At 41.5% G+C, this 26,974-nt stretch overlaps 2 protein-coding genes across 4 annotated transcripts; one reads left to right on the forward strand and one right to left on the reverse strand.

Moving 5' to 3' along the window:
• Positions 1-503: 503 nt before the first annotated feature.
• Positions 504-12,113, forward strand: GPATCH11 (G-patch domain containing 11). Of its 3 annotated transcripts, none has more exons than XM_084262394.1 (9): positions 504-873; positions 980-1,206; positions 2,426-2,467; positions 2,549-2,669; positions 3,398-3,488; positions 4,580-4,684; positions 5,493-5,574; positions 6,044-6,129; positions 11,798-12,113. In XM_084262394.1, exons 1-8 carry the CDS (start codon positions 827-829, stop codon positions 6,097-6,099), a joined length of 771 nt encoding a protein of 256 aa, XP_084118520.1. In that variant the 5' UTR covers positions 504-826; the 3' UTR covers positions 6,100-6,129; positions 11,798-12,113. The 3 variants fall into 3 exon arrangements, with proteins under 3 accessions (XP_084118520.1, XP_084118521.1, XP_084118519.1); XM_084262395.1 differs by having other exon boundaries at positions 11,828-12,113; XM_084262393.1 differs by lacking the exon at positions 11,798-12,113 and adding an exon at positions 8,565-8,609.
• On the reverse strand, positions 7,638-26,503 carry EIF2AK2 (eukaryotic translation initiation factor 2 alpha kinase 2; the record flags this gene model as incomplete). The annotated part of the gene is made up of 16 exons (XM_084261085.1): positions 26,452-26,503; positions 25,906-26,032; positions 22,252-22,366; positions 20,930-21,099; positions 20,335-20,461; positions 18,295-18,353; positions 17,240-17,330; positions 16,777-16,811; positions 16,479-16,610; positions 15,711-15,830; positions 14,340-14,447; positions 12,578-12,770; positions 10,497-10,622; positions 9,598-9,693; positions 8,030-8,092; positions 7,638-7,772 (listed from the first exon to the last, which is right to left on the reverse strand). Exons 2-16 carry the CDS (start codon positions 26,007-26,009, stop codon positions 7,638-7,640), a joined length of 1,674 nt encoding a protein of 557 aa, XP_084117211.1. The 5' UTR covers positions 26,010-26,032; positions 26,452-26,503.
• Between the last annotated feature and the right edge of the window lie 471 nt (positions 26,504-26,974).

Here is a 26,974-nt window from a genome sequence, read left to right on the forward strand (position 1 = left end):
CACCGGCCCGCTACACCGCAGACCCCCGGGCCGGGCTTAACAGTCACGGCGCGACAACTACGTTCATACCGTGAGGCGGTCGCGTCCTGACAGCTCCGAGCTACGTGAGGCGCGACAGCACGGCTGCCGCCCGGTGGGGGAGAGGGGGTACGCTCCGCCGCACGAGCCCCCTCATCCACCGCACCCGCTCCGCCCCTGCCAGCGCAGCGAGCCGCCCCCCGCCGCGGGGCCGTCACCGGCGGGCTCGGCTGCCCCAACACCCCACTGTGCCCCGGCCCGGCTGGCTGGCGGAGAAGGGAGGGAATACTCGCCGCTCTGCCCCCGGGCCCGCCGCCGGCCCCGACGCACCTCGGTAGCGCGGAGACACCTGCGGCCGCGCAGGAGGAAGCGGGAGCCGCGCAGGCGCCGGCGGGTGCGGGTGGCTGCGCGCAGGCGCCGCCCGCGGGCTGAGCGGAGAGGGGAGAAGGTGGGGGTTTGGTCATTCCGTTCCGGTTCCAGGAGCGAAGGGTTCCGGGGGGTTGAGAGGACCCGCGGCCGCCGGCGGCAACCGAGCTCAGAAAAACGCGTGGCGGGGGCGAGGCCTGGCGCGGGAGCTCTGGGGGAGGGAAGTAGGTGGAGACCCGGCCGGTGTTCCCCGGGTTCTCTCCCGTTTTCGCCTGACAGCGCCGTACCGCGTCAGCCTCAGGCCGCGTCCCGAGCGCGGCGGGCCTGAGCGGCGAGCGGTTCGTGCGGGCTCGGCTCGGCGGGTTGGCCCGCTGGGGAGCGCGGCGCGGCGCGTTGGCGGTGTTGGTAGGAGAGGGGCCGGAGCACGGCACGCGTGCTGACCATGGAGGAAGATGAAGAGGAAGACTACATGTCCGATTCGTTTCTGAAGTAGGTCCTTTATTCCCCCCCTCCCCCTCTTTTTCCCCTCTTAAATAAACACGGGTTTTTTTAAAGAAAAAGGGTGCTAACGTTTGCTGGAACTGGTGACTCTTAGGCAGGATGTGAGGCCGGGCTTGCCCATGGTGAGGCGGGTGAAGGAAGCTCTTCAGAAAGAAGAAAAGCAAAAAGAAGCCAACGAGAAGAACAGGCAAAAGAGTATAAAAGAAGAAGAAAAAGAGAGACGTGACTTGGTATTGAAAAGTGCGTTGGGCAATGAGAACAAAGGCTTTGCTCTGCTCCAGAAGATGGGCTACAAGAGCGGCCAGGCTCTTGGCAAAAGCGGTAAGCTCATCACTCTGGAAGCCTCTGCCCATGTTATATTCGGGTGTGCCTTTCTCTTTTAAGGACTGCAACTGCTGTTTCGTTTATAGACGGGGTCAGTAGGTGTCTCCCTGAGAGCCCTAGTGCTACCGAACTGTCAGCATGTAGTAGCAGAAGAAAAGATGAGAGCAAATCTCTGAAAATAGAAATAAAAATGTTAGGGACTATCAAGAGATGCGAGGGGAGCGGCCGTACTTGCTGCCCAGTAAATGCCCTTCCCCGTGTGAATGCTTAAAGGAAGGGCAGTAAGGATGTTTTGATGGCCTTGCAAAGCTATTAGTGTTTTAAAAAAAAAAAATCAGACCCTTTCTTTGAATTTGTAGTTGAATTCTGAAAAAGAGATGGTGCACACTGGCTTACTCTTATAAAGCCTTAATAGAATCATAGAATGGTCTGGGTTGGAAGGGACCCCAAGGATCATAGAGCTCCAACCCCCCTGCCACACGCAGGGACACCAACCTCCAGGCCTGGATCTACACAAGGCTGCCCAGGGCCCCATCCAACCTGGCCTTGAACACCTCCAGGGACGGGGAATCCGCCACCTCTCTGGGCAGCCTTTTCCACCACCTCACCACTCTTTCTGTAAAAAACTTCCCCCTAATATCTAATTTAAACCTTCCCTCCTTTAGCTTTAGTCCATTCCCCTTTGTCCTGCCATTATCTGCTCTTTTAAAAAGTCAAATCCCCTCCTGCCTATAAGCTCCCTGCAGGAGCTTATAGGTGAAGTAAAATCAGTAGAACAACCGCTGTGCCAGTTCAGCCTGTCTCTAGCAGAGAATCAGGAAATTAACTGGCCCAGACACATTGTTTTTATTCTTCATCAGCTCATGAGATTTGATAATGTAAAACACTATAGAAGCCTGCAACAAAGTAGCCTTCTGCAAGTATGTTACACCTCTGAAATCAACACTGTTGTTTTTCTTTTGCCTAGTATCCTGAAAATGTTATTTAGCAATCTGGCAGGCAAGCCAAAAGACACAGGGAGTAGCAGTTCAGCTGGGTCAGTTGTAAAGCACTAAATGTACATTGGTTTGGGATTTTTCAGCTTCCAAGTAACAAAACTACAAGGTAATATATATGTAATGGCAAAAGCAGCTTGCCTAAAGTTTATATACTGCACAAATCATAATTTGGGAAAGACCTGATTTCTTAAATTGGCTTTTTTTTTTTCTCCTTACAGGAGAAGGCATTGTTGAACCTATTCCTCTGAACATTAAAACAGGTTTGTGTGATACTTCCCCATTTACTTGGCTGTGTATTAGAGTTTCTCAGCTGCTTACATTCCTCTTTTGAACTTACATAGGCAGAAGTGGGCTTGGTCACGACGAATTAAAAAAGCGAAAAGCTGAAGAAAAACTGGAAAACTATAGACAGAAACTCCATATGAAAAAACAAGCAAATGAAGAAGCAGCAGATCAGTTCAGGTAAAACGATACAACTGATAATCCAAGCAGTGTCTAAACAATTCTTTTTCTGCTTTAAGCTTGGTTATTTTTTTAATGTGTTCTTATTTTTGAATGTTGTTTGAATGGGAGGTAAGAGCTGAAATGAGTAATTGCTTCTCAGTCCTAATGCAAAAGCAGATGAACACCGTAATGCTACGAGTGTGAGCTGCATCATTTACTTCTGTAAACGTTGATCATGGAAACAACATGCATACTAACTCTTCTCAAGTCATTTGCAACTTTTGAATTTAGAGAACCATGTCATCTTTGTTTAATATAAAAACCACAGATAATTCCAAAGTGTTGCTACAGTGGTTTTAAAAAATAAGGGTAATTTTTTTAATGGGTTGGGTTTTTTATTATTTTCTTCTGATTTGTTTGTTATATGTGGAGAAGGGAATCTTAGGGAAGGCTGTATCTTTTGCAGATGCTTATTGAACCACGGGGGGGGGGGTTCAGTCGTACAAAAGCCTGGTGGAGAAACAGTATTCAGTGCAGTAGGATCAAAAAATCTCTTGTGTTGAAGGTATAGTTCCTCAAGAAACACATGTGCTCCCACAGAAACAATGTCAGAAGGACTTGTGAACTTCAACATTGCCCTAGTCTGAGAGCCTTGAAAGGGTTAGGATCTTATATTTCCTACTTAAGAAAAGCTGTCAACTGTTTGTCTGCCTGCTTATTTTAGCTATCTGCTTCTTTCTTAACAGAATAAGATTAAAAAACAAACAAGAAGAACGCAAGATGGAAGGAGACCTTCGGAAAAGCCAGAGGGCTTGCCAGCGATTAGATATGCAAAAAGTGAGACCTGTATTTTTTGGGGGGTTGGTTTGGGTAGGTTAAAGATACAGGCCACCAACAAAGTAGTAATTCAGTTCTTGGAAGTTCTCTAAAACTGTGGGATAACTAGCCTGAAGTCTCAGTATTAAGCAATGCTAAAGTCTGTTCAAAATATTTTAAGTGTATATTTGCAGCATTAAGATACTTGAACTTGTACATCAGTTTTATGGTGCCTCATGTGAGGACCCGTGTTAATTTGCATCATCAGTTTTGCTCCTGCATTCTTGTGGTTTCCTTTGAGCTGTTTGTGTATCTTTCAGTAGCCAGTGTCAGGCTGTCCTGAAGAACGGCACTGTTTGCTTCAATTGAGGGAGCAACATGGTCCCAGAATGGTTTAGGTTGGAAAAGACTTTAAGGCCATCTTGTCCAACCCTCCTGCTAAAGCAGGGTCACCTAAAGCAGGTTGTCCAGGACCATGTCCAGACAGCTCTTCAGTATTTCCAAGCATTCCGTTGAGGGAACCCGCAGATTCACCAAAGATTCACCAAAGAAACATTTAAAAAAAACCCAAAAAAGTCCCAAAACTCCCCCTGTGAGGAATAACAGAGGCAGTAACAGTGAACCATCAATTTTTTGCAACTTCTCTATTAGCCTGTTAGAGGCTGATACTGCCCCATAAGTTCTGCTGAGATCATTTAAACAGACTAAGGAGTATCAGATAAAGTCAGCTACATTAACCTTAGATACCTACCTGTGGTGGATTAGGAAGCAATGTGTGATCTCATGATAAAATAATTCAGGGGAGCATGTCTTCAACTGATACAAAAGGCTATCTGTTCACAGCCTTGGTGTGAGATGATGTTGCTGTGTAGCCTTACACATTCTGAACATAGATTGAATAGCACGTTTACTTGTTTTAAAACAAGTGAATACTCCTTTTTGTGGAGCACTGTACCCAGTTTTCCACTACAGCTTTAGTAATTCTTGGTTATACTATACAGGACAGTTGTAAAACCTAACATCTCACCTATTAGAAATTGGTTTTATCCAACATCTTTACAATAAAACCTACAAAGGCAGCTAATTTTCATTTAAATACTTCCTTACTTAAGGATATTGATGTTCCCAAGGAGACTTGGTATTGGCTAGAACCTGAAGAGGAAGACAGAAAAGATGAGGAAGACAAGGAAGATGAATGCACCAGCTCAGACTTAAGTGTAAGCTTTGCAACTAAATTAATGTCTTGATTCAGAATTAAATTTAACGTGCCTTTTCTAAGTGTGTATTTATACATATATGCAATGTATGTATACATACGTAGAATTACAAAGGGTATATGCTGTAGTGAATAGCCTCTTTGCAGTCTTAGAGCAGTGATTTTTATAGCCATTGCATGCTAAATTATAAAACGTGAAACCACTGATGTACTGCTCGTCTGTTTTGAAGGAAGAAGTAGCCTAGAAATTAAATTCTAAAAATTTCTGTGTCTTGGCCAAAATATGCACGATCCTGTATTTGGTAAAGTGACTTGCTTTTGAGTTTTAATTTTAGATGCCTCATCTCGTGTTTTAAGCTGAACTAAATTTAGAATTGCTAAGTAATTTCTGAAAATGCTTTATCACCAGATGGACACTGGAAACATTTTTTTGAGAACTAGATTACATAGCTGTTCTTAGCTTTAAGTGTTTGATTTGCAGAGATTGCATGGGAAAAAAAAGGCACCAAAAATATCATATACTTGAAATAAGGTATCTAGGTAGTATTTTTAGTGCTCTCTTTAGTGCAGGTTTCTTAGCTGGAAAGAGAGAGGAACAACAAAAACCAGCAAGATCTTTGGAGAGATCATGTATCCCTGTGCTGTATGCCACAGGTTTGGGAAACTCCATGCCTGTAGGGCTCAGAAGAGCAGCACTACTGTGTAGCTTTTCCATAGCCAAAGGTTGAATCTGTTTTTGAAAAGCTAGTGGCTCAAACTGTTCTATGTCATGTAACCCCTGGATTGTTGGTATCTGCACCTATCTCCAGGTATCAGAAAAGCTACGCCTCCTGACTGCCTATTTGAGACAAGAACACTTCTATTGTGTCTGGTGTGGAACAACCTATGAAGGTGAGAGTAAACCTGTCTTACAAGTCTTTTGCTTATAGAGCTAGACTCACGTGGTACAATATAACCTTTGTTGCTTTTAATGGCAGTCTTTTAAAGCTACATAGCAAATTTTCCTTCTGGGCTGCTGGTTTTTGTGCAAACCCTTGTACAGTTTTTAGGTATTTACAAAATATTAAAAAAAAAACCAACCATGCTGGCTTTTATTTGAATTGGTTTTCCTATTAATTTTGAGGAAACAAAATCCCAGATATTAAAATGAGTACCATAAAAAGCTGTGGAAGCTTGCAAGTGATTCTGAAACAGAACACTATCTAGTTTTGCTGCAACGAAGAGTAGAACTTCGTAAACCTGCTTGAATTCTATTTAATCTGCTTTACTTGAATTCTGCAAATGATTCTTGGAACTCTTTATTTTTTTTCCTTCCCCCTCTGAGCAGGAATTACTCGCTTTTTCTCTGCTTATCCTGTAGGCTCCGAAGATCTGTCTTCAAACTGCCCTGGAGACAATGCTGCAGATCATGACTAAAGCCTTTCTGAAGGAAGGAGTCCTAGATAAGTATGTATAGTTCATAACATCTTTTAGAAGGGTCATAGCTGTGCCATACTGAAGAATTCACACTAAAGCATACAGAAGAATAGCTTTGCTGACAGGCTAAACTCACATTTCTGAAGCATCTTGTGTATTTTCTGTTTGATGCATAGTTCAATAAGAATTAAAATTTTGCATTTATAATTGAGAGGTAGGTAAATCCTAACAGAGTCTTTGATCATGCCCTGTCCAGTTGAACAAGATCACCTGATAATAAAATTCAAGTTTGAGTAAGGGAATAAGTATTGGCTAGTTACTCTCTTGTACAGTGTGTCAGGTTTTTTCCCCATCTTTATGGAGATGACTAAACATTCAGACTTTTTTCCTTACTGTCTTAGACCTGGTGGGGAAATAAAAAGCTTGTGAAACATTACAGTGACATTATTTGAACCAGTATTCTGTTGTATGCAAAAGTGCATGTTTTGAATAACTAAATAGTACCAGATCATGATGTTATTGGGGTTTTTTTACATATAAAAATACATGTTAGACCCAGGGAACTGCTGTTTTTAAGGAACAGCAATTGCTATTGTAAACAGTCACTAACAGGTACTGCTGAAGTATAAAAATACTACAAAGTATCGAAAAACTACGGGGACACACTCAGTGTTACTTAACAGTAATGGTATTATGGGCGGTCTGTCCAGGAAGCGTGAAGGATATTCAGCCAAAGGTTGTCACATACCATCTTTTATAATATGGAAGCAGTGTTAAGGGTGAAAAGGACAAGGAAGTGGAACTAGTGGTACTTTGGATATCATTTCTCCCAGATCTTGACCACTACAAAGAAATACTAGTTAGTCCAGAGTAGTGAAATGATGTATATATTTGATTCATAAGGAGGAAATAAAACTACAGGCCTTCTAAAAGTATGTAAAATCAGACTCTTCTTTAGCAACAAATACTTGGAGAAGATCAGCAAAAGTTTCCATAAGAACATTAAAATTACTACACATTCACTTATTTTGAGTTTTAACCAGGCACCCACTTTGGATCCATATAATGTTTCAGAATAAGCACTTAGTACTTTATGACATGGCAATACCTATTTTTCTGTTTAGAAATCTCAGCTCATTTGCCTTGGTAGAATTACACAGGCTCCACAGCAACAGATAGTTTGTCAAGATACAGCTCAAAGACAAGCATCCGAGGGACTGATGTGCCTGTCTCTTTTCCCTGCTCACCACCACCACACACATGATTCTAGTCCAGGCAAGTCTGAACTCCTTGAAGTATATAACTAAAGAGTAACAGGCAAAACGCTGTTACCTTTAGTAGAGTTGACAGCTAAGCCAGTAGAGGCATTGCCTTTACCAGAGAGTGGCATGGGGCTTGGAGGACAAAGCCTCAAGCACTGCTAGGTTAATAGATATTGCAATGGAGCCTTTAGGCCATAAAACATGGCATGTGGCAAGATTGTAATAAACAAAGTTCCATGCCCCCTGCTGGGGCAGGCTCCAGAAGAAGCCTCTTCTTTAGATAACGTATGCCTGCTGTCTGGCAAGTTTTAGAAGTTCATTAGCATGATCAGGTAAAGATGCTGGCGTAGCAGCAGATCGCTGACCAACCAGATGCAGCCCCACGACCAGTGTATGTAGGAAAGGACCAGTCTGTTTAAAGCACAGAGTCTTCTGAGCACATACAAAGGAATGATTTGATACGGTAAATCGACTTTTGCTTGTATCAAGCTGTGACCCGTCTCTCCTCAGAGCTTATAAACTCAAGTATTTTAGCTGCAGAGCATCTTGCTGAAGCATCTTTTGAAAGCATCTTCTTGATTAGGCATGCCTGCAAAAAGAAATTAAATGTCAATAAATTACTTTTTAATGAGTAAAACTAATGGAAGTAATGTATTAAAATCCCATACATCTGCTGGAAATTCGGCGGTGAAGTCCTCTGGAAGATTACCATTTCTAACCTCAGTCCATATCTGAAATTCATAAAGAGAACAGTTTCAGTATATTTTCTTTGTTCAGTACCACACACTTATTTCTATGCCACTGCAGAAAATGCTACATGGAGTTCAAAGCCTGTTTCTATTTACACACTTTCAGAAAGCGTTTCAGGGTAATAACTTCTTTTCCACATGCTGCAGCGTTCTGGGTAAACAGCAGTCCACATCATTCACTTGGCTGTTAGCTACTGTACTGTACATCTGAATGTGACAGTTGCCATCTTGCACACTTCACTATGCATCCTGAGTCACTAGCTAGTCTATGGATGCTGTAGCCTGTTCAAATAAGCCCTGATAAGCAGTATCCAGTAAAACAACAGCTCACATGAACCTCAAGCTTTTTCTCTAATCTTCAGTAGTAGCTTTAGGCTTATGACCCTACCTTCTGGTATTAATCGGCTGAACCAGTTACTCAGCTCATAATCAACTTGGGTTTATGTTGTTTCAGAAGAGCTTGCCAGCACCATGCAGAGTTTGCCATGCTCCATTAAGTGAAATTATTTTTGAAGCTGATGGGACCACTGAAGGCCATCCTAGGATTTTCTATCCACACAACTTCCTTACCTGCCTACAGACACAGGATTTTTACGCTTTAAGGAAACAAGACTAAATAATCAGTCCTGCTGTGTAAACACCATGGGACTGAGGACACATTTGCAGCGTCAGCTGTGAACAGGAACAAGGTATCAGAAAATACTGCACGGTAGCTAAACAGGGACAAGTTGAACCAGGAGTCTAGCAGATACATTATGTTTGCTAGGTTCTCATATTGGCAAAAGGAACAAGCTGACAATGTTCAAGAGCTGCTGGGTCCAACCATGTGTATGTTACAATTACTTTAGACAAGATACTCAGCAGGTACATTGCTGTCCTACAAATACATACGTTGAAGCATGTAAGCCATTACACTAATAACATGCAAGGTACCAAGAAAACAAAAGCCAAAGATACCTTTAAAAAAGCCCTTTTCTTTTAAGTAAGATCTTTTTAAATTAAAGCTACATATTCCAAATCACTTTTCATTTTGGAAAACTGCAGGTGTTTTGGCTTTATAGAGACTTTGCTCATGCTCCACTGTGCAGTGAAGACAAGAGCTGGGCAGAGACAAAACTCTCTCATTCAAAGTTTTTATTTTCTAAATATTAGAAAAATACTCCCTTCAAATACTCTGATCAAGCCAAATGATGTATCTGAAACTCGAAATCTTTTTTTTTTGCTAGACATTCTTAAGTATATTAAGGTTTTAAATGTGCATTTCAGTAGGACAAGTGAACTAAAACCAGAAATATTTTACATCAGTTATTACATTTCAACCAAAGTCTGAGGATTTACAGGCCTTGCAGAAATCAATCACAGAGAAAATGTAAATAGAGACAGTACAGTAGATATACAGACTTCTTCTAACATGCAGCCAGCACCTAATAACCATCAGCAAGGCAAAACAATGACAGCAAGACATTTTTAATGTAAAGATTACATACGCGCTGTTTCTTATGACGACTCATTGCTGAAAGAATTTCAAACCAAATTAATCCCAGTGCATAAATATCTACTTCCATTCCATATCTGTTTCCGAACTGCAAAGATTAGAACAAGAACAATATAGGCATCAAATCCAACTGGACAGTACTTCTTAAGGCAAAATTTTTTTGTCAGTAGAAGTTTCCACCCCAAGGCTGCAGGACAGGCCCTACTTGATCTTAGTCATTAACTTCTGCTACAGACATAGTGACTATTATGTCACATTGAACCCACTGAAATGAAGACTTCTCCACACCTACACAGATAGGGCATGCCAATATCTGTCTCACAAATAATGAAACAAATAGGACTCAAATGCCATAATTAACAGACATCCTAAATTGAACTTTAAATACGTGGCTGTCAGTCTGGTTTTGCAAGAGCATTCCTTGCAAAACTGTACTTAGGTTAGCACAGCAGAATAAAATCACCACACTTGCAGACAGCTCTCTCCAGAATACAGTTAACCTCATATACACAGTCATAGAATCATAGAAGTGTCGTGGTTGGAAGGGACCCTTTAGATCATTAAGTCCAACCACCCCCCTTGCCTGCCATCCACTACTAACCGATGTCCCACAGCACTACATCTAACCATCTTTTAAATACCTCCAGGGATGGACCCTCCACCACTTCCCTGGGCAGCCCGTTCCAATGCCCAACAACCCTCTCTGGGAAGAAGTTTTTCCTCATACCCAATCTAAACCCCTGGCGTAATTTGATGTCATTTCCCCTTCTCCTCATCCCAGGGAATTTTAGGCAACTTGGTTTAGTACTGAGATTAGGATTAAGAACATGCAATGCTGAGTTTATACTGCAAGTCTTGTTACAGAGACATTAACGTAGCAGGATAAATTACCTGTTCTGGTGCCATATATGATTGTGTTCCTTTGTTCTCAGTCAGAGTCTCATACGTCACGCAAGTCACAAGACCAAAGTCACCTATTTTTATCTTATCTTCATGTGACAGGAATATATTTGGAGGCTATATATATTAAAGACACAACAGAAAACCACCATAGGACCAAGGTTTGTTCAAGCATAATCAGCCACAGAAGCGCTCCCCATAAAATCTGATAGTTGTTCACAGAAAAAGTTAAATTAATTTTAAAAACTTAAAGTAGTACATGCCACAGTAACTGCAACTTTTCTTTTTTTTTTCTTTTTCCCCACTGGCTCAGTCATAACTGCACCACACTGTAATGCTCTTCAGATACATTGTGCATGTAAACACTGCATATCCCAAAGTCGTTTTTAGTCTTCAGTCCTAGGCCTGGGATTTGATAAACTCGGATAAAGCCTTTAGGCTTACACGGAATTCCACAGCAGGATTATCTGTACTAAGTCAGTTGCAGAGTTAGGGCTTACTAAGGCCATCTCACAGCATCACTTTTAAGTTTCTATTGACCTTCCCCTTTTTTAAATTTGACAAAATCATAAGCTACTAAAATAGAATTGTATATACTTGGATGGGTTTCCCAAAGAAGATAAACTACATTTCTGAATGTTATTAAAACAAAATCAAATAGCCTCATGCTATCTTTTACTCAAAGAAGCTCCAGGGGACTATAAGGCCAAGAGACAGGAGCCATATGTAACAGGAAGAGATCTTTGTGTCAGGAATGCCCAGTGCAGTTCTGTTCACATTTGACCACATCTGCACACACATAATACAGCACCTACACCTGGCTACAGTGTTTGAAAACTCTGTTCATACCAGCACAAGCGGGATTCATCTCATCTTGAACCTATCCTTTAGCTTTGGTTCTGGGACACAGATCTCAGATGGCTAAGTATCTTAATTTAACAACAGATCAAAGTGGGGAGAAAAGGACTGAAATTCAAATGCAGACAGACAAGTTAACAATAAGACTTGAAAGTGGGTTACAGCCAGATGCCATGGATAAATGACTGGGGTAAGAGATTCATAGGAACAGGGAAAAGTAGGAGATAGAGCTGAGATGAAAATACAGTAGGACTGAAGGAGCAAGAAAATACAAAGCACAAGGAGTTGAAAGAGCTAAGAATGAATAGGTGAGGAGAGAAGGTATTAAATAGGTCTATTTTCACAGGCATCTAGGGAAATGAATGAGTGTATGTTTGTGGCTTGTTCCAGTATTTCAGCAATAAGCCTGATAAAGATATGTTCATATCTTCTAGAGCTTTTCTAAGACAAAATTCTATGCACAGGCCTTGAACGTAACCTGGAACTACACTTCCAATCCAAAATGCAAAAGACTTCAATCAAGTAGTCCTTGAACTATTACTGGAAGTCTTGAGAGAAAGGGAATATGTATCAAGGATGCATCACTATCGTCTCTCAGCTCTTACTCTTCAGGTGTTTGGCATTAGCCAACACATTTTAATTTTATTTTTTTTACAAAGCGAGTGATGTCAAACTGGCATATGAAGACTTCAAGGGTTCTAACTTTGTCCTTTATAATCTTTATATTGAAATAAAATATTTTTATGATTGTGCACTTGTAGAGACTGAAATTCTATCCAAAAAAGTAGCATTCAAATACTTGCTTGCATACATGGTACAAGAGCAACTAGAACATGTTGGTATCGAGCACAGTATGTGTTAGGATAGATAAACCATCCCTTTACAACATGGCAAGAGCAAACTTCCTAGACTTCATTTTTCCAATAGGCAGCCTTATGACCCAGCAGCATACGATAAATACACTGATAGTGCCTGTTAACTGATGACTCTCGATTTTTTTTGAGCTATGCCATTCTGAGACCCTCCAGTTCACCTTCAGATTTTGGGATGAAGTCCAGCCAATTGCTGGAAAAAAAAATAATTATTCACTAACAATTATCAGAAGGGGCACAATACTAGGGTACATCATAGACTAAACAAAGATTAGAACAATGTTAACAGTTTCCAGAATATCAGTAAGTACTTTAAATTGGTTTTTTTAATATCCTGCTTACCTTGAGGTCTCGATGAATTAACCTTTGAGAATGAATATATTCCACTCCTTTCAGTATTTGTAAAAATTTGTCTTGTGCCATCTGGTTATATTTTCTGTCTTTTCTGTTCTTGTCAATCCAGTTTTCCAATGACCCTTTTTCACATAATTCCATTTGGATGAAAAGACAGAGAGTTTTTTCGCCTGACATGGAGCTGCAATTACATACCATATTGAAATTGGCAAGGTACAATTCCTTCCAAGTCATCAATGATTCTCAAGCTCCTCTTCTTTAAAAAAACAAACCTTTTCGTTATTTTTTTGGGGAACTCCAACAATAAAGTCTGCAATTCTTGACCTGAAAAAAAGATCCTAGACCACTTTGTACTAGATAAAAAAAATAGATCTGCAAACCAAAGAATCCATGCTCAGTTGCTACATACCCCCAGAATATTGCTAACATTTTGCTTCCTTGTTCACTCTGAATGTTTTCCAACTGCCCAAATTCTGCTCCCCTCATGTCTACAGGCATGTCCAATAGAGGAAGGAGTAGCTCTCATCTTGCTCTCCAGGAACTGCTGCCAGTACCTGGCAGGTATTCTCTTTTCTGCTCAACAAACACAGCCTTACCCTTCCTCTCCTACACAAACCCTGCCAGAGAGGGCTGGGAATCTAGATGAAATGTAGTCACCCACCTGACAGCCTCTCTCTTTCCAGAAGATGTCCCTCACCACCAGCCCATACAATAGGCTGAGGTGGAGACAGTGAGGGGAAAGGCAACAGGAAGAGGAGGATGCAACGCTCTCTTACGTGCACTGTGTGCTCCAACCACCCTGAAATAAAGCCACCCGAGGCACCTAAGGAGCAAGCATTACGTGGCTCAGGACTCCCTGTAGCATTGAGTTCAGGGCACTGAGTGGAATTTCCAGCTGGGACCTCAGCTTTAAAGTCTTTTTTCCTGTCTTTTACCCAATACCTGTTCAGTATAAAACACATAAGTGATACTGAGACTCCAGCATATTAATGGTTGGGGTTTGGCACACGAACTTCCTCCCATTTTAATCCTTGTTTACTGAGCACACTGGACAGCTATCATGCCAGTCGTCATTTTGGATCCATTAATATTTTATGGTTCTAGGTAAGCATGGCAACTTCCCTGAAGGGTAAGAATTTACAGCTGGTGAAAAAAGCTTACCACAGAAGCTTTGAAAAGTTAATAACCTAACGTGGAAGTTATACTCTCACCACTGCCTTCCCAGAAGTCTTAGTGTTGAAAGACTACCTCTAAATGAAAAAGCATTTCCTTTTGTATTTCCATTCATCAATAACCAGACCTGTTTCAGGCACCATGGTCAATACACTAACAGAGAAACAATGAGATCTTTGAGAGCTACTGGCTGACCAGTACTTAATAAAAAAACAAACAAAAAGAGAAACTTCCAATCGTGGGTTTACAGCCAGCTGCCAGGCAATTGTTTTGTTTCTGTTGTAAATTAGCCCCAAATTTGCAGTTCCTGCATTCTTACACCCCTCTACAGGTTCATCAATTTCTGTGTATTAAGAGAGACACATAACATTATGTAATGTTTCTCATTCATTGAGGAAAAGAACATATAAACATATTAATTATATACAACCTGCTGCTGAAAAGTAGTGTGCCTTTTTTCCTAACGGGATTTGTATGTGTAGAATGATTTATAGCCAATCATCAGCCTTTCTTTTTATGACACAAAATTCACTCCAGCAAACAAGTTTGTGAGTGCAGACTGCAGTCTTGTGGTTACCTTGAGTCTGATGAACACATGCGGTCATACCCTTTCCAGCTGCAGTAATACCGCACTATGTGCTCGTGATCAAGTTTTGCCAGTAGCTTCACTTCACGCATCACGTTCCTATTTGGAGAGGGGGGGGGAAATCCCAAATCAAAACAAATCCAGATGGCATTTCCCTATGAAAACCTAATACTAAGTTAAATAAAAGACATGATACCATGTAGCAGTATACACATAGTTTTACATTCATTTAGGGAAATATAATGTTCTCGTTCATACAAGTTCAAACTTGTAGTCCACAAATTCTGTGAGGTTTCTTTCATCTGCTCATTTATTCAAAGTCCAAAAATCATAGAATCCCAGAATATCATGAGCTGGAAGGGACCCATAAGGATCATCAAGTCCAACTCCTAGCTCCACACAGGGCCGTTTTAACTATATTAGAAATGAAAGCCCCACTCATAAAAAGCAGGCGGTTCCAAGTGCATAATTATACTAGGTAGCCAAACACAATGTAGCAAACACCCATGTTTTCTTTCCACTTCTGTGATGTTCGTGTTTAAGTATAAAGACATCGGTGTAAATGCTCATTAAGAACTATCCCTGAATTTGGCCTGCACTTGTAACGTTGCCTAGTGAAGTAATTTCTTAACATGAACGCTGCTGGTTTGTTGATGGGTTTGAATCGCTAGAATGTTTTATAGTATAGTGCTCAGAACTGCAATACAAATGAAAATAACATATTTGTGAAGAACACAAGAATTCAAAGGTCAGTTATACAATGTAAGTGACATGTCCAACAACTTGAAACTTCAAATAGATTACCAAAAAGAAATTCAAGTTTTTCAGCTGTTCAAAAAAGACTCCAGGCACTAGATACAGAAAGTTAATGTTGATAAAAGAAAATTAAAATCATCACTCTCTGCTGAGATTCATACATAAAAAACAAATGAGAAAAATTACTACGTGGGTCATATATAAAGCATTTTCCAATTACAAATTACAAAATATATTACTTTCATTTTTCTGTTTTCCCTATTATAGTCGTTACACCTTCCTTGATGTGCACATTTTCCATGTAACCTGCCAAAAGTGTTCTATTAATCAGCAAGTTTTCTTCAAACGCATTTTGCAATATTATTAACCAGAGCACTAGTGTGTTCAGGGAACAGCTGAAATTATTTGAATGCATGCAAAAAATTAACTAAGTTGCATGCCATTTTCAGCTTCACTTAGAAATAAACAGTTTACCAAAAAAATGGACAATTACTAATGAAAATTGCTTAAATTCTCCTATGATTATTAAAGAGACTAAACAACATATTGAAATCTTGATTAAGGTTGTCGTAAAATAAAAACCCAAAGTAAATACACAGTACGTACGTTGTAAATTCAACTCGTTTGATTGCACAGGTTCTCTCATCAAGTATTTCTGTTGCTTTGAAAACATTCCCAAAACCACCTTTACCAATAGGCTCTATATTTCTAAATCTCTTAAGAAATCTTAAAAAAAAAAAAAAAAGAAAAATATACATTAGCTTAAGTGTACTTAACATTAAATTTACAAGATGTAAAAATCCTGACACATCATCTGCTGAAATACTCTACAAAGATCACTCAGCACCAATGCAGGTCTAAATCATAGTCTTGAAGATCATAGAATCATAGAATTGTCTTGGTTGGAAGGGCCCTTTGGATCATCAAGTCCAACCATCACCCTAACCTGCCATCCACTACTAAATCGTGTCGCTCAGCACCACATCTATCCATCTTTTAAATACCTCCAGAGATGGACACTCCACCACTTCCCTGGGCAGCCCGTTCCAATGCCCAACAACCCTCTCTGGGAAGAAGTTTTTCCTCAAACCCAATCTAAACCTCCCCAAAAACAAGGGAAACTGACCCTTGAAAGCTGGTAGGGTAATTACCCTCACATCTTCACACAAATTACCTTTGGTTGCAAGTATTAAACATCAGTGCATGTCAGTTGCTAGACTATATTTGAAATTTCTAGAAAAAAAATCTCACATGCTGATTTTGTTCAAAAGTTATTTTTACAGCAGTATTTTCCCCCATTCTGTTATACAAATCTAGAGCATTATATACTGTAATTGCCACACAGAACTTATTTGAAAAAAAAATCATTCTTACCTTTTATTCACAGTGTGTTCTCCATTCTCCTCACTGATACTAGTATCCAAATCTGACAAACTTTCATCTGAATCTGACATCTTTTTTTCCTCTTGCTTTTTTCTTGCATTATCAAAATTAGGTGCCAATTTTCTTTAACAAGGATAAAAGCAAAACTTATCGTGAGCTGTTGTTCTAATACGTGACAAGAGAAAATTAAGGTACCTCCAATAGCAGCATATCTTTGCTAGGTATGGAAACACTGCAGGAGTTTGTGATATACCCTGTGGGAGATAGCAGCCTGGAAATAAACACGTACCTTGCATATTTCTGGGCAGGACTTTTTGCATCTTTCTACATGAAAAAGAGAAAAACAAAAAAAAAACCTAAACTGAGATATCCTGAATATTTTCACTCTACTTAGTTTAAAATACGTCTGCTACTATATCAAGGAATTGCCTATAAATGTGTGAATACCTTGCATAAACAATGTAATAATGAAGCCATCTCTCAGCTTCATTCTTTCCACATGCTGTCCATGACATTATCATTCTTCCCATGGAAGACCAAGAGTTTGGTTAAATGCCCTTAGTTGGGAGTGCTGCCCATTTGGTCACCAATACATAAAGCGGGTCCACAGCACACAGTAACTAATGGTTAATGGTAAGAAAGTGCAGAATAGCCTCAGGAAGAATGCAGGTGTTTTCTAGCCATGAGTGGTGCTACACTCAGGCAAGAAGCTTGCTTTATTCAGGGTAATTTAGACAATTTTCATACTGTACCTGAAGAGACGGAGACCTTCCACCTATTTCCATGTTTTTCACTTTTTCTACCAAGCTTGGAGCTGAGTCTCTAAAGGTAATACTGTTGGTTCTGAAAAAGAACAGACTATTTTAAGGTGAAAGCAACACACGCATAAATAAAATGATTGCCACAAAAAAAAAAGCGGCTTCAAAAATTACAGTTTTTTAAAAGCAAAACCTGAAAAAGTAAACCCAATCATGACTGATTTAAACTACAAAATTTTATGCTGGAAAGCTAATAAAACACTAACATTTTGTAATATACTCCTCTATGATATAATGAGCTATCTATGATACATATTCTATTACATCCTTTAATTAAAAGGTTAAATACAGATACGTATTTCAAAGTTGTGCAGCCACCTCTAGCACCATACATACCAGCTTGCTTTACAGCCACACAAAGAACATGAAGTAGTAGTGGCACTACAGCCAAATCAAGTGCTGGACATAAAGGGCTTAGCCTAAGGGTTCCCAAATCGCAAATGAAGCCTCATGCACATTCATTTTCTTTCAACAAGCAGATTTTCTCTTTGGTGGAAGTGAAGCTTTATGGAGAATGAAAGGGGCGGAGAGGGGGCAAAGCAGAGAAGAAAGCAGGACATAATGCATGGTGAAGTAATGAATTTGGATGATACTGTGTTCACAAGAGTGCCACAACAGCAAAGTGAGAGTTTAAAATGGGATAAAATAACGCTACTGAATGAGGTAGGTTATTCCGTTTACATCACAGTAAAAATGCTTCTGAAAGAACTACTTGTGGCAAAACAGTTATATCAGAAAGCTCTAAAATTATGGTAAGCCAACCCATAAGGACCATCAAGTCCGACTCCTGGATCCACACAGGCCCAAGTCAGAGCATGGGACTGAATATAACAAATTCTGCTCTGACATTTAAGAAATATAAACTCAAAGAACATGGCTTTACACTGCAATAAAGAAGCTATGACAGATTTTATTTAGAACTAGATCACATGATCCTCTAAGCTTAGTAAATGCATTTTGTCAACACGTTATCAGTGAACCCAACATACTCTGAATCAGGACTCCGTTCGCTGAATGCAGAATTGTCTGCAGATGGTTCACTTCCCATCTGAAAAAAAGAAAAAGCAAGAACAGTTAACAAAGTCAGGTTCAAAAAAATCCCCAGTGCTGAACATGTGATTCGAAGAGGGAAGAGGGTGGATTACAAGGTCCCAAGTGGAAGGTGTTAGCTGCCTTGGGCATTGAAAGCCCTGCAGAAGAACAGCATCTGCCTAACTTCCACCCAGGGCAGTGAAACTCAGGGAGCGTTTGCCCACTCATACAGACACGTGCACAGAAACACAGTCTGGGAATCTATTAAAAAATCAGGGTAAGAGAAACAGTTACTAAAAGCAAATGTTTTCATTGTTTACTGCACAGGCAGTTGTCTGTGTGGAAAACAAGCTGTCATGAGCTGTGGTGTATATATAATCAGCAGAACTAAAAATCTGAGTCTGGGCAAAAAGACATTTGGTGCCTTTGGTGTGAAAACCCTGCCAGTCCTAGATTACTGAATTGGGGTCAGCTAAAAGAAAAAATTAATCTTCTAAACATTTTTAAGAGGTTCTTCCCCTTCCTCCCACCACTCTGTGTCATAAGGTATTACAACTGTTACATAACCTGACAAAGAAAAAAACCCCAAACTTAAGGGTTTATATTGCAATGAGGACCAACAAACCAACTCTTTTTTTCTTTTTTTAAATGCAGGAATTCTGGCCCTTTGCTACTTTTTCCTTGTTACATTTTAACGGTTGCAGAGACATCACTGGGAATTAATAAAAATTCAAACCAAGCAAAACCAACCTACCCCAAATTTAGAGTAATTGCTACAGAGGTTTTGCTGGAGGTAGCGAATTTCAGACTTTGATGAAAATTCAAAGAGCTCATGAGCTCAAAACATAGGAAAATATTAAGGAAGGATCCTAGAGTTATAATAGGCCATTAATTACATGCTTTACTTAAAAACAACAATAAGAGAAGCATTTAAATTTCACAGTGAACTGCCAAACAATGGGGAAAAAAAAAGTGCTTCAAGTAAAAAATATTTCTTTCCTCCCCCATACTGCCTGCCTTCCTTCCAAACTGAACTTCATTTATGTTCACATGTACTGTTGGGGGCGTTTCACAAGTGAGTTTGGATCACTGTTAGAATTCTGATAATGTTTTGGATACACGGAAACACAATTGCCAACATGGAGACTACAGCTCTGCTCTCCAGAGGATGCTGTTGGCCACTGCTTTCATAGAATCATAGAATGGTCTGGATTGGAAGGGACCCCAAGGATCATAGAGTTCCAACCCCCCTGCCACAGGCAGGGCCACCAACCTCCAGGCCTGGATCTACACAGTGTTGCCCAGGGCCCCATCCAACCTGGCCTTGAACACCTCCAGGAATGGGGCTTCCACCACATCTCTGAGCAGCCTCTTCCAGTACCTCACCACTCTCTGTAAAAAACTTCCCCCTAATACCTAATTTAAACCTTCCTTCCTTTAGCTTTAATCCATTCCCACTTTTCCTGCCATTGTCTGCCCTTTTAAAAAGTTGATTCCCGTCCTGTTTGTATGTTCCCTTCAGGTACTGGAAGGTTGCAATGCTAGACTCTGCCTTGGAACAGCACCGAAGGCAAGTCCTGCTGATTCTCACTTCTGCTTTTGCCTTTCTCACATTTCACAATAGATTTTTAATCCAAGAGAAGGAAGTAAAAGATTTATGTTCACAGCCAGTCAGCTTGACCACATTTTACATGGAAGCCAACCAGTCTGTACACCAGGATTCAGAATTTTTTACCATATGTGCATCCTTGAATGACAACATACAAGCCCATAGGCTATGATACACAGAGATATCAACGGTGAGATTTTTTTTTTAAGCCAGCAATTGAATATAGAAGCACAACATAAATTTTACCACCAGAAGAATCCTGTTGCCCAACCACCCCACCAAAATATGGAATCCATGGAATGTGCTTTTAAATACAATGAGGAAATCTGTTCAAAGATTAAAGACACAAGAATTAAACTTCTGGCTTAGGGCTGACCGTAGCACATACAGATAGATCTTGTTCCTCATGTAGCTTCTCAAGCGCCTTTTTTGCGGCAGCTTGTTTCGCAGCAGTTGGAGAAGCTGCAGTGGCAATTCCATACAAAACACCGCTAATCGTACAGCCAGAACGATACCTGTAGGATACACCAGAGAATAAAGTCTTATATCCCATGTGACAAACCTTAATTAATGATTTTAAACACTGCAGTCATTTGACATTATAGAATGGAAATATGAAGTACACATCTTCAGAGGAGGATTTGCGATATACATTCAATCTAATTAACAATGGTAGATTTTACAGGCCTTCCAGATAACCATTTTTCAGAGAGTCAGTGATGAGCACTTTAAGGTGTACTCAACACTGACTACCGTTCTGTCACCATGTTGTTTCTTCTCCCAGCTAAACAAACTCAGTCGTCTTAACCTCTCCTCTGCCATATCCTCCAACCAACCCCTCAACCACCTCCATGGCCCTCTGCCAGATTCTCTCCAGACTGCTTCCAAATTTCTATTGTATTCCTAAAGACCCAGCAAACACTACTTGGGGTAACTAACGCTAGTCTTAGGAAACAGAAAGAAGTATTAAAAGTGCATCTTACATGGGAGCGCCGTCAAGTTCAGGATGCATCCAGTTAGGATAATCAACCACATACATTCTCTTTTGTGAATACGCATCTAGTTGGCTGACATAGTCGCTATGTGATTCAGGTGGTAACGTCACTGGACTCGGCATTAATTCTGCACCTTGCACATCTGAAGGACTCTCTGCCTAGAAAACAAAAATAGGTAACTTAAAAAATTAAACTTAATAGATAGATTAACAGTACAAGAGACCTAGTATAGCAGCAAGGTTTGTCAGTGTTTCAGAATGTTCCTAAGAAACACCACGTTTGCTTCAATGGAGTCCTTTGTGGCAAAGAACAGCCATCCCAAGCCAGAATTAGGACCTTTTGAATTTCCAAAGAAATGCAAATCTAGTTTTCCAAGTACCAGCTACTTCAACAAACCATCACCCTGGCTCCTCTCACCATCTTTAAGAAAAGATAGGGAACAAGCTATGAGAAATAGGGGCAGGAGAGAACATGGGGTGGGGAGGAAAGGAGGCAACGCAGCCTTCTGAATTTTCTCACAGCCTAACCAGAGCCAAGAAAAGGGCTGGCAGCAGAACGCAGCCGATGCTGCATTTGCAAGGGCTGCAACTGCTCCTGTGCATGTACAAGATAGGAAAGCAAGACTTTTTTTGCTGTCTCATGATTAGGCAGTATTGTTAATACATTAGCAAACATGCAGCAATTGTGTAAAAGATGGTGAAGCAGTGAAAAGCACACGGGAGCAGGTGAGCAGAGATTTTGCTCAGAAGGTGCTATGAAGCGTTCAGAGTCAGAAAGAAAAATAAAGAACGGCTGCCACAAAACACTTGGCAGGCAACAGGGGAACAAAGTTCACACCTAAACTAAGCCAAAGAAGAATAAAGAGTATAAAATCAACTGCACCATAACAAATACAACAGATCAAGTGTGACAGTAAGCAATTTTATGAGCAGAGTGGCAACAGACATACTGAGCAATCCCCTTCAACTGTTTTGGAGACACCAAATTAAGATGAAAAAGGATCACTGTCTGCTCTGGATACACTGAGGCAGCTTAACAAAGCCAAATACATGTATTTTCTCATCCTCCTACAACAGCAGAAAAGGAAACACTCCTGATGTAACATACAAGCCCTGCAGTAGCACAATAAGGAAGACAGCTCAGTGCTAAGAGGTAGAAAAGCACTGTGTAAGACAAAACAAAGACAATGAAACTAAATAGTTAGGAACTCTTCCAAGTTTGGAACAATATTTTATTGGCTACTTTTAAAGATTCATCTTCAACATTCATGAAGAAAAATAAAGAAAATAAAAATCCTACCATTTACTCACCTGTTTTTGAATAATTTCCCAGGTTTCTTTTGCTGCCATTGCATTTGCTTCCTTCTTATTTTTACCAGTGCCTGTACCATATTTTTGATCATCTATTTTAACCACAACTGTGAACCTGCAATGAAAGAAACTTTTCTAAAAGCATTGCTACATTGTCTCACAGATACTTTAACCTTTTGGCTTCAACTTTCCTTTTATTATCTCAAAGCACTCTAAGTTAGCTGTGGAGGTACTTAAGTACTCATGTGTTTTTATTACATCTAACTCCTGATTCTCATAATTCCTCAGTAGAAATATTTTTTCAAACGTTTGCCCTGGTCACAAGTGCATGTGCTTTATCATTTCTAACAGTGTTCTTGAATGCTTAACTGCTCCTTACAAGCAAAAGTAGTTAAATTGCTAATAGCAAAAGAATGCACGAAGTCAGCATTGTTACAGGCAAGGCCTGTAAAGCACTAACACCAGGACACATCTCAGTACTGTGAAGTCTACGTATGGAGAGGCAAGATAAGCTCATCTTGATTTCATGGATCCAGATGTGTCATTACACTCACCTTCACTACAATGCTACAGGTGCTACTCAGTAAGTGCCAAATACAGTTCTGCTGCTTCGTGAGACATGAATTTAAAGGCAGTCCAAAAAAATAAACCCAACTAAACAGACCACAAAGGGGAAAAAAATTTAAAAAAATAAATCAGTCCTGCCCTTCCACACCGACACACCGATCCCTCTGAAGCCCTCCGCTGTGCGACTGTGCACACACTGTTTCCGCAACCGCAGCTCCATGAGTCACACAGGGAACGGGCACAGCCCAGCGCCGACCGGGCTGGGTATCGCTGGGACAGAGTTAGCTTTCTTCAGGGCACCTGGTTCGGTGCACTGCTTGGGAGTAACACAGCACACCAGTGTGTTACCTGCTGCTGAGCAGTGTTTGCACAGCATCAAAACCTTTTCCTTTACTCCACTCTGGCCCCCCAGACAGGCAGCCAGGGTGTGAGAGACGCTGGGAAGAGACACAATCAGGACCAGAGGCAAAAGATACCCCATGGCATACACCATTGTGCTCAGCAGTAAAAGCTGGGGGAAGGAGGAGGAAGAGGGGATGTTTGGCCTTAGAATGTTTGTCTTCCCAAGTAACTGCTACACTAGACAGAGCCCCCCTTGCCTGGAAATGGCCAAACATCTGCCTGACGAGGGGAAGCGGTGAATGCCGGTATGTGCCTCCTTGCTTTGCTCTGGATGCAGAGACAGCTCTGCTTCACTTATTAAACTGTCTTTATCTCAATTCACAAGTTTTTCTTCCTTTCACCCTTCCAATTCTCTTCCTCAGGGAGGGGCTGGCCACGGGTTTCACTGCTGCCTGAGGGTTTCTCTGCTGTGGGGTCAACCCACCCCCCACGTCCTGCTATTGAATGGTTGGTTTTCAGCAAAACCAGTTTCTACCCAGATCCTACTTGGCCTGCAAAATCCCTAACGTTTCTACTACTGCCAAAGGAGTAAAACACAACACTAAATTAGAGTTCTGGTTTTTGCAGCAGCACAGACTTGCATCGAGTTAAAGTGACTGTTATTTTAACATTGGGGTATGTCTGTACATCAGATTGCAGCAGAGCTTATAAATATACAAGCTCACAGCTAACAAGATAAATTCACACAAAGAAACAGTCTAGGTCTAACAACACAAGCTTCTCTGTGGGACAACTTGCCTCTAGTAGAATGACTTCAGAAACTTACTTTTCTCATTGTGCCTACTTCACTCTGCACTGTCCTTTAATGAAATGCTTGGGTGGAAAACAACGCAGATGAGGAACAGTGCTTGCAGCCATTGCATAAGGAAGCTGCAACCTGAAGGAGGTAAACAGTAGGACAAGGCACACCACAGTGTGCCACACACTCTACACAGAGAAAACAACATAGCAAGAAAAAAGAAAGCAGGAAGAGATCACTCTTTGGGGAAGGGCTTATTAGCCAACTCATATCTAAGCACTGAATACTACATACATTCAGCTATGACTGCATCCAAAATTCATCATTTTATTTAAGTATCCAAGGAAATCTGCAGTCTGAGTCACAATGACCTGTGCGTTAGTTACCTGAGTTGAAGATTGTCTGAATGAGTGTTACATGAGTTAGTCCCAAATGTACATTCATACTTACCCACTCCAGACCCTGAATTAATAAGCATTGCCTGGACTTGACACGATTAGGTAGGTCTGACCTGGTAGTCCACACACTGCCTTCCCAGCCCAAGAAAGCTTACTCAGGACTGAGCCAGCCTGAGCTCTCTCAACTTGTTTACACTGCATTCAGCACTGACCCTGCCAGACATTACAGTGGAAGCAGCTACACCAGCAAATCCAGGGTAGGACGGGAGGAAATGACAGGAGCTGTCTCTGCATCATGCCCCAGACAACTTCAGGAGGACTTACGTGATGGGACACTGCACAAAAGAGGGAGCCAGCTCAGGACCAGCAGTGGCCAATGCATCCTGTCAGCAGCCAGAGCACTGGGAAAGAGCACCACAAGGGCGCCCAAGGAGGCTCACAGCACTCACCGCTGTAGCCAGACACTGTACTCCTTGGAACGGCCCGAGTATTCCAGGATTTTCCTAGATGCCACTGTCACACCTTACATCACTTACAGATACAAACCAATGCATTGAACTGTATTTACGAAGGTAGCAGAGCACACAGAAGAAGATGGAAAAGAGCAATAAATGGGATAAGTAAATTTGAAATGCAGGTAAGCTCTGTTAGTGCCACGCCATCACCCTTAAAGCGTGAAGACAGAGCTGTGTGACAGCAGCTGTGGCCACTACTGCGATAAGGGGTCCTTACATGAGCCACCTGGTGTGGAGGGGAATAATAATATAGTCAATCAACATTTGAGACCCAGAAATACTTATTAACTTATTCCAGAACTATGGTCAGGTCTAAGAATAAATCAGCATAGGCAGTGCTGGTTGGAACATGGAAGATGTCAAAGGAAACATTAATTACTAGCATAAAGCTTGTCTTCATGCAAACTGGCAAAAATATTTTTTTTAATAAGTTACACCAGAAAAAAATCGCAGATCTTGAGTATCTGTGATCTCTGTCAAGAGACAAAAAATAGCAAAACACCATATTTGTATTTAAAAATAAGACATATTCCATCACCTGTAACTCTCTCTAAAAGTAAAAGCAAACAGCTTAAGCAAGAAACCCTCTGAAAGTTAACTACACAGAAACCATGTTGTTACCCGATCAATTAATATACACCCAACCTTTATGGTGAGAAATTACCAACATAAATCACAAATAATTTCCACACTTTGTAAAACTAAATAGAAATCAAAGCACTTAAGTTAGCACAGATCTCAAACTGAAACACTTGCTTAAACCACCCCACATCTCAAGAGATTTCACAGCAGGTGTACGATGTACTTACAGTATAGTTATTGTAAGCAGCATTGCTGCTTTCTGGGAAAAGGACATCAACTCTGAAATATGCTTTTGCCTCAAGCTCAATCCCTTGACATCCTACCCAGCACTCAACCAGCTCACCTGCCACATATACACTGTCAGGAAGGTAACCTCTAGGACTGCAAGCTTTACCCAGTTCGTTCATTGCAGGAAGGGTCCTGATGCTATTGACACACACAGCGAACTTACGTAGGATCGTGAGGAGGACCGCTCATCTCAACGGGAGAATAAACCAGTCTAAGCTTTTTCTTCTGACAGTACCGGTTGATCTTGTCCATACACTCACGGTCCATCTTGACACAATCTCAAAAAGGGTCTGCAAAACAACATTCATATACATACATGATGACTGGAGGCACAGGCAGCCAGAGCTCCTAATCCTGGCAGACCAGTGCTGTGATGTCCAGTGGAAAACTGGTTCTGGTAACATGAAGTTCATGGGGAAATAATTCTAATTTCGACTTCAAGCATGCTTTAAAGACTCACTGCATGGAATAACAGATTTAGAAAGCAGAACAGAAAATTTAGTAAGAAGATTTCTTAGCAGATTCCTTGGGGGGGAAAGGCTGAATCACTCACCAAACCCGGGGCGGGGGGTGAGAATGTTAGAAAACCCCAAGTTGCACCCACCGTTTCTCCAGCTGAAATCAGAATCGATTCCTTCAAAGAGGCACCAAGGAACCAAGAGGCATCTCAGCATACCCCGCGATGGCTGTCAGGCCCAGCGACACGTACCTACCGAAGAGGAGTCCCGGACCCGCTGCGACTCGGCTCCGGCGGTACCTCCGCGCCGCGGTAGTCTCCGTTTGCCGGGCGCTCCAGCTTCCGGGACAGCCCGCGGTGGGCATAACACCGCCCCGGTTTCGTTTTCCGCAAGCTCCGCCCGCCTCGGCTAGAAGCGAAACCGAAAAGCAGCAGCTCTTTATTACGCGGAGGCGGGCGACGGCCCCGGAAGCCGTGACCCGCGCTGCTCCCACCGCGGGGAGCCCTGGCCTCGCCAGGCCTGCGGGGCCTCCCCAAACGTATGACCCCCACCGGCGGGTCTCCCTGACCAGCTGTTACCTGGGGCTATGAGGCAGCGACACGAACCCTGTAGCTCTTCTCTCTAGACAGCAGAGAGTAGCGATGCACCTCGCTTTGCCCAAACACACCCCCAAACCACATTTATTAGCCTTTTACCCCTGACTAGCCAGTCAATGCCCTGCGTCAGAGTTAACTACAGCCAACGCAGTGCACCATCAGAGTAACACTTGCAACG

Source organism: Gallinula chloropus (assembly GCF_964237585.1).
Source record: "Gallinula chloropus genome assembly, chromosome: 3".
In the NCBI taxonomy this organism is placed as follows: Eukaryota; Metazoa; Chordata; class Aves; order Gruiformes; family Rallidae; genus Gallinula; species Gallinula chloropus.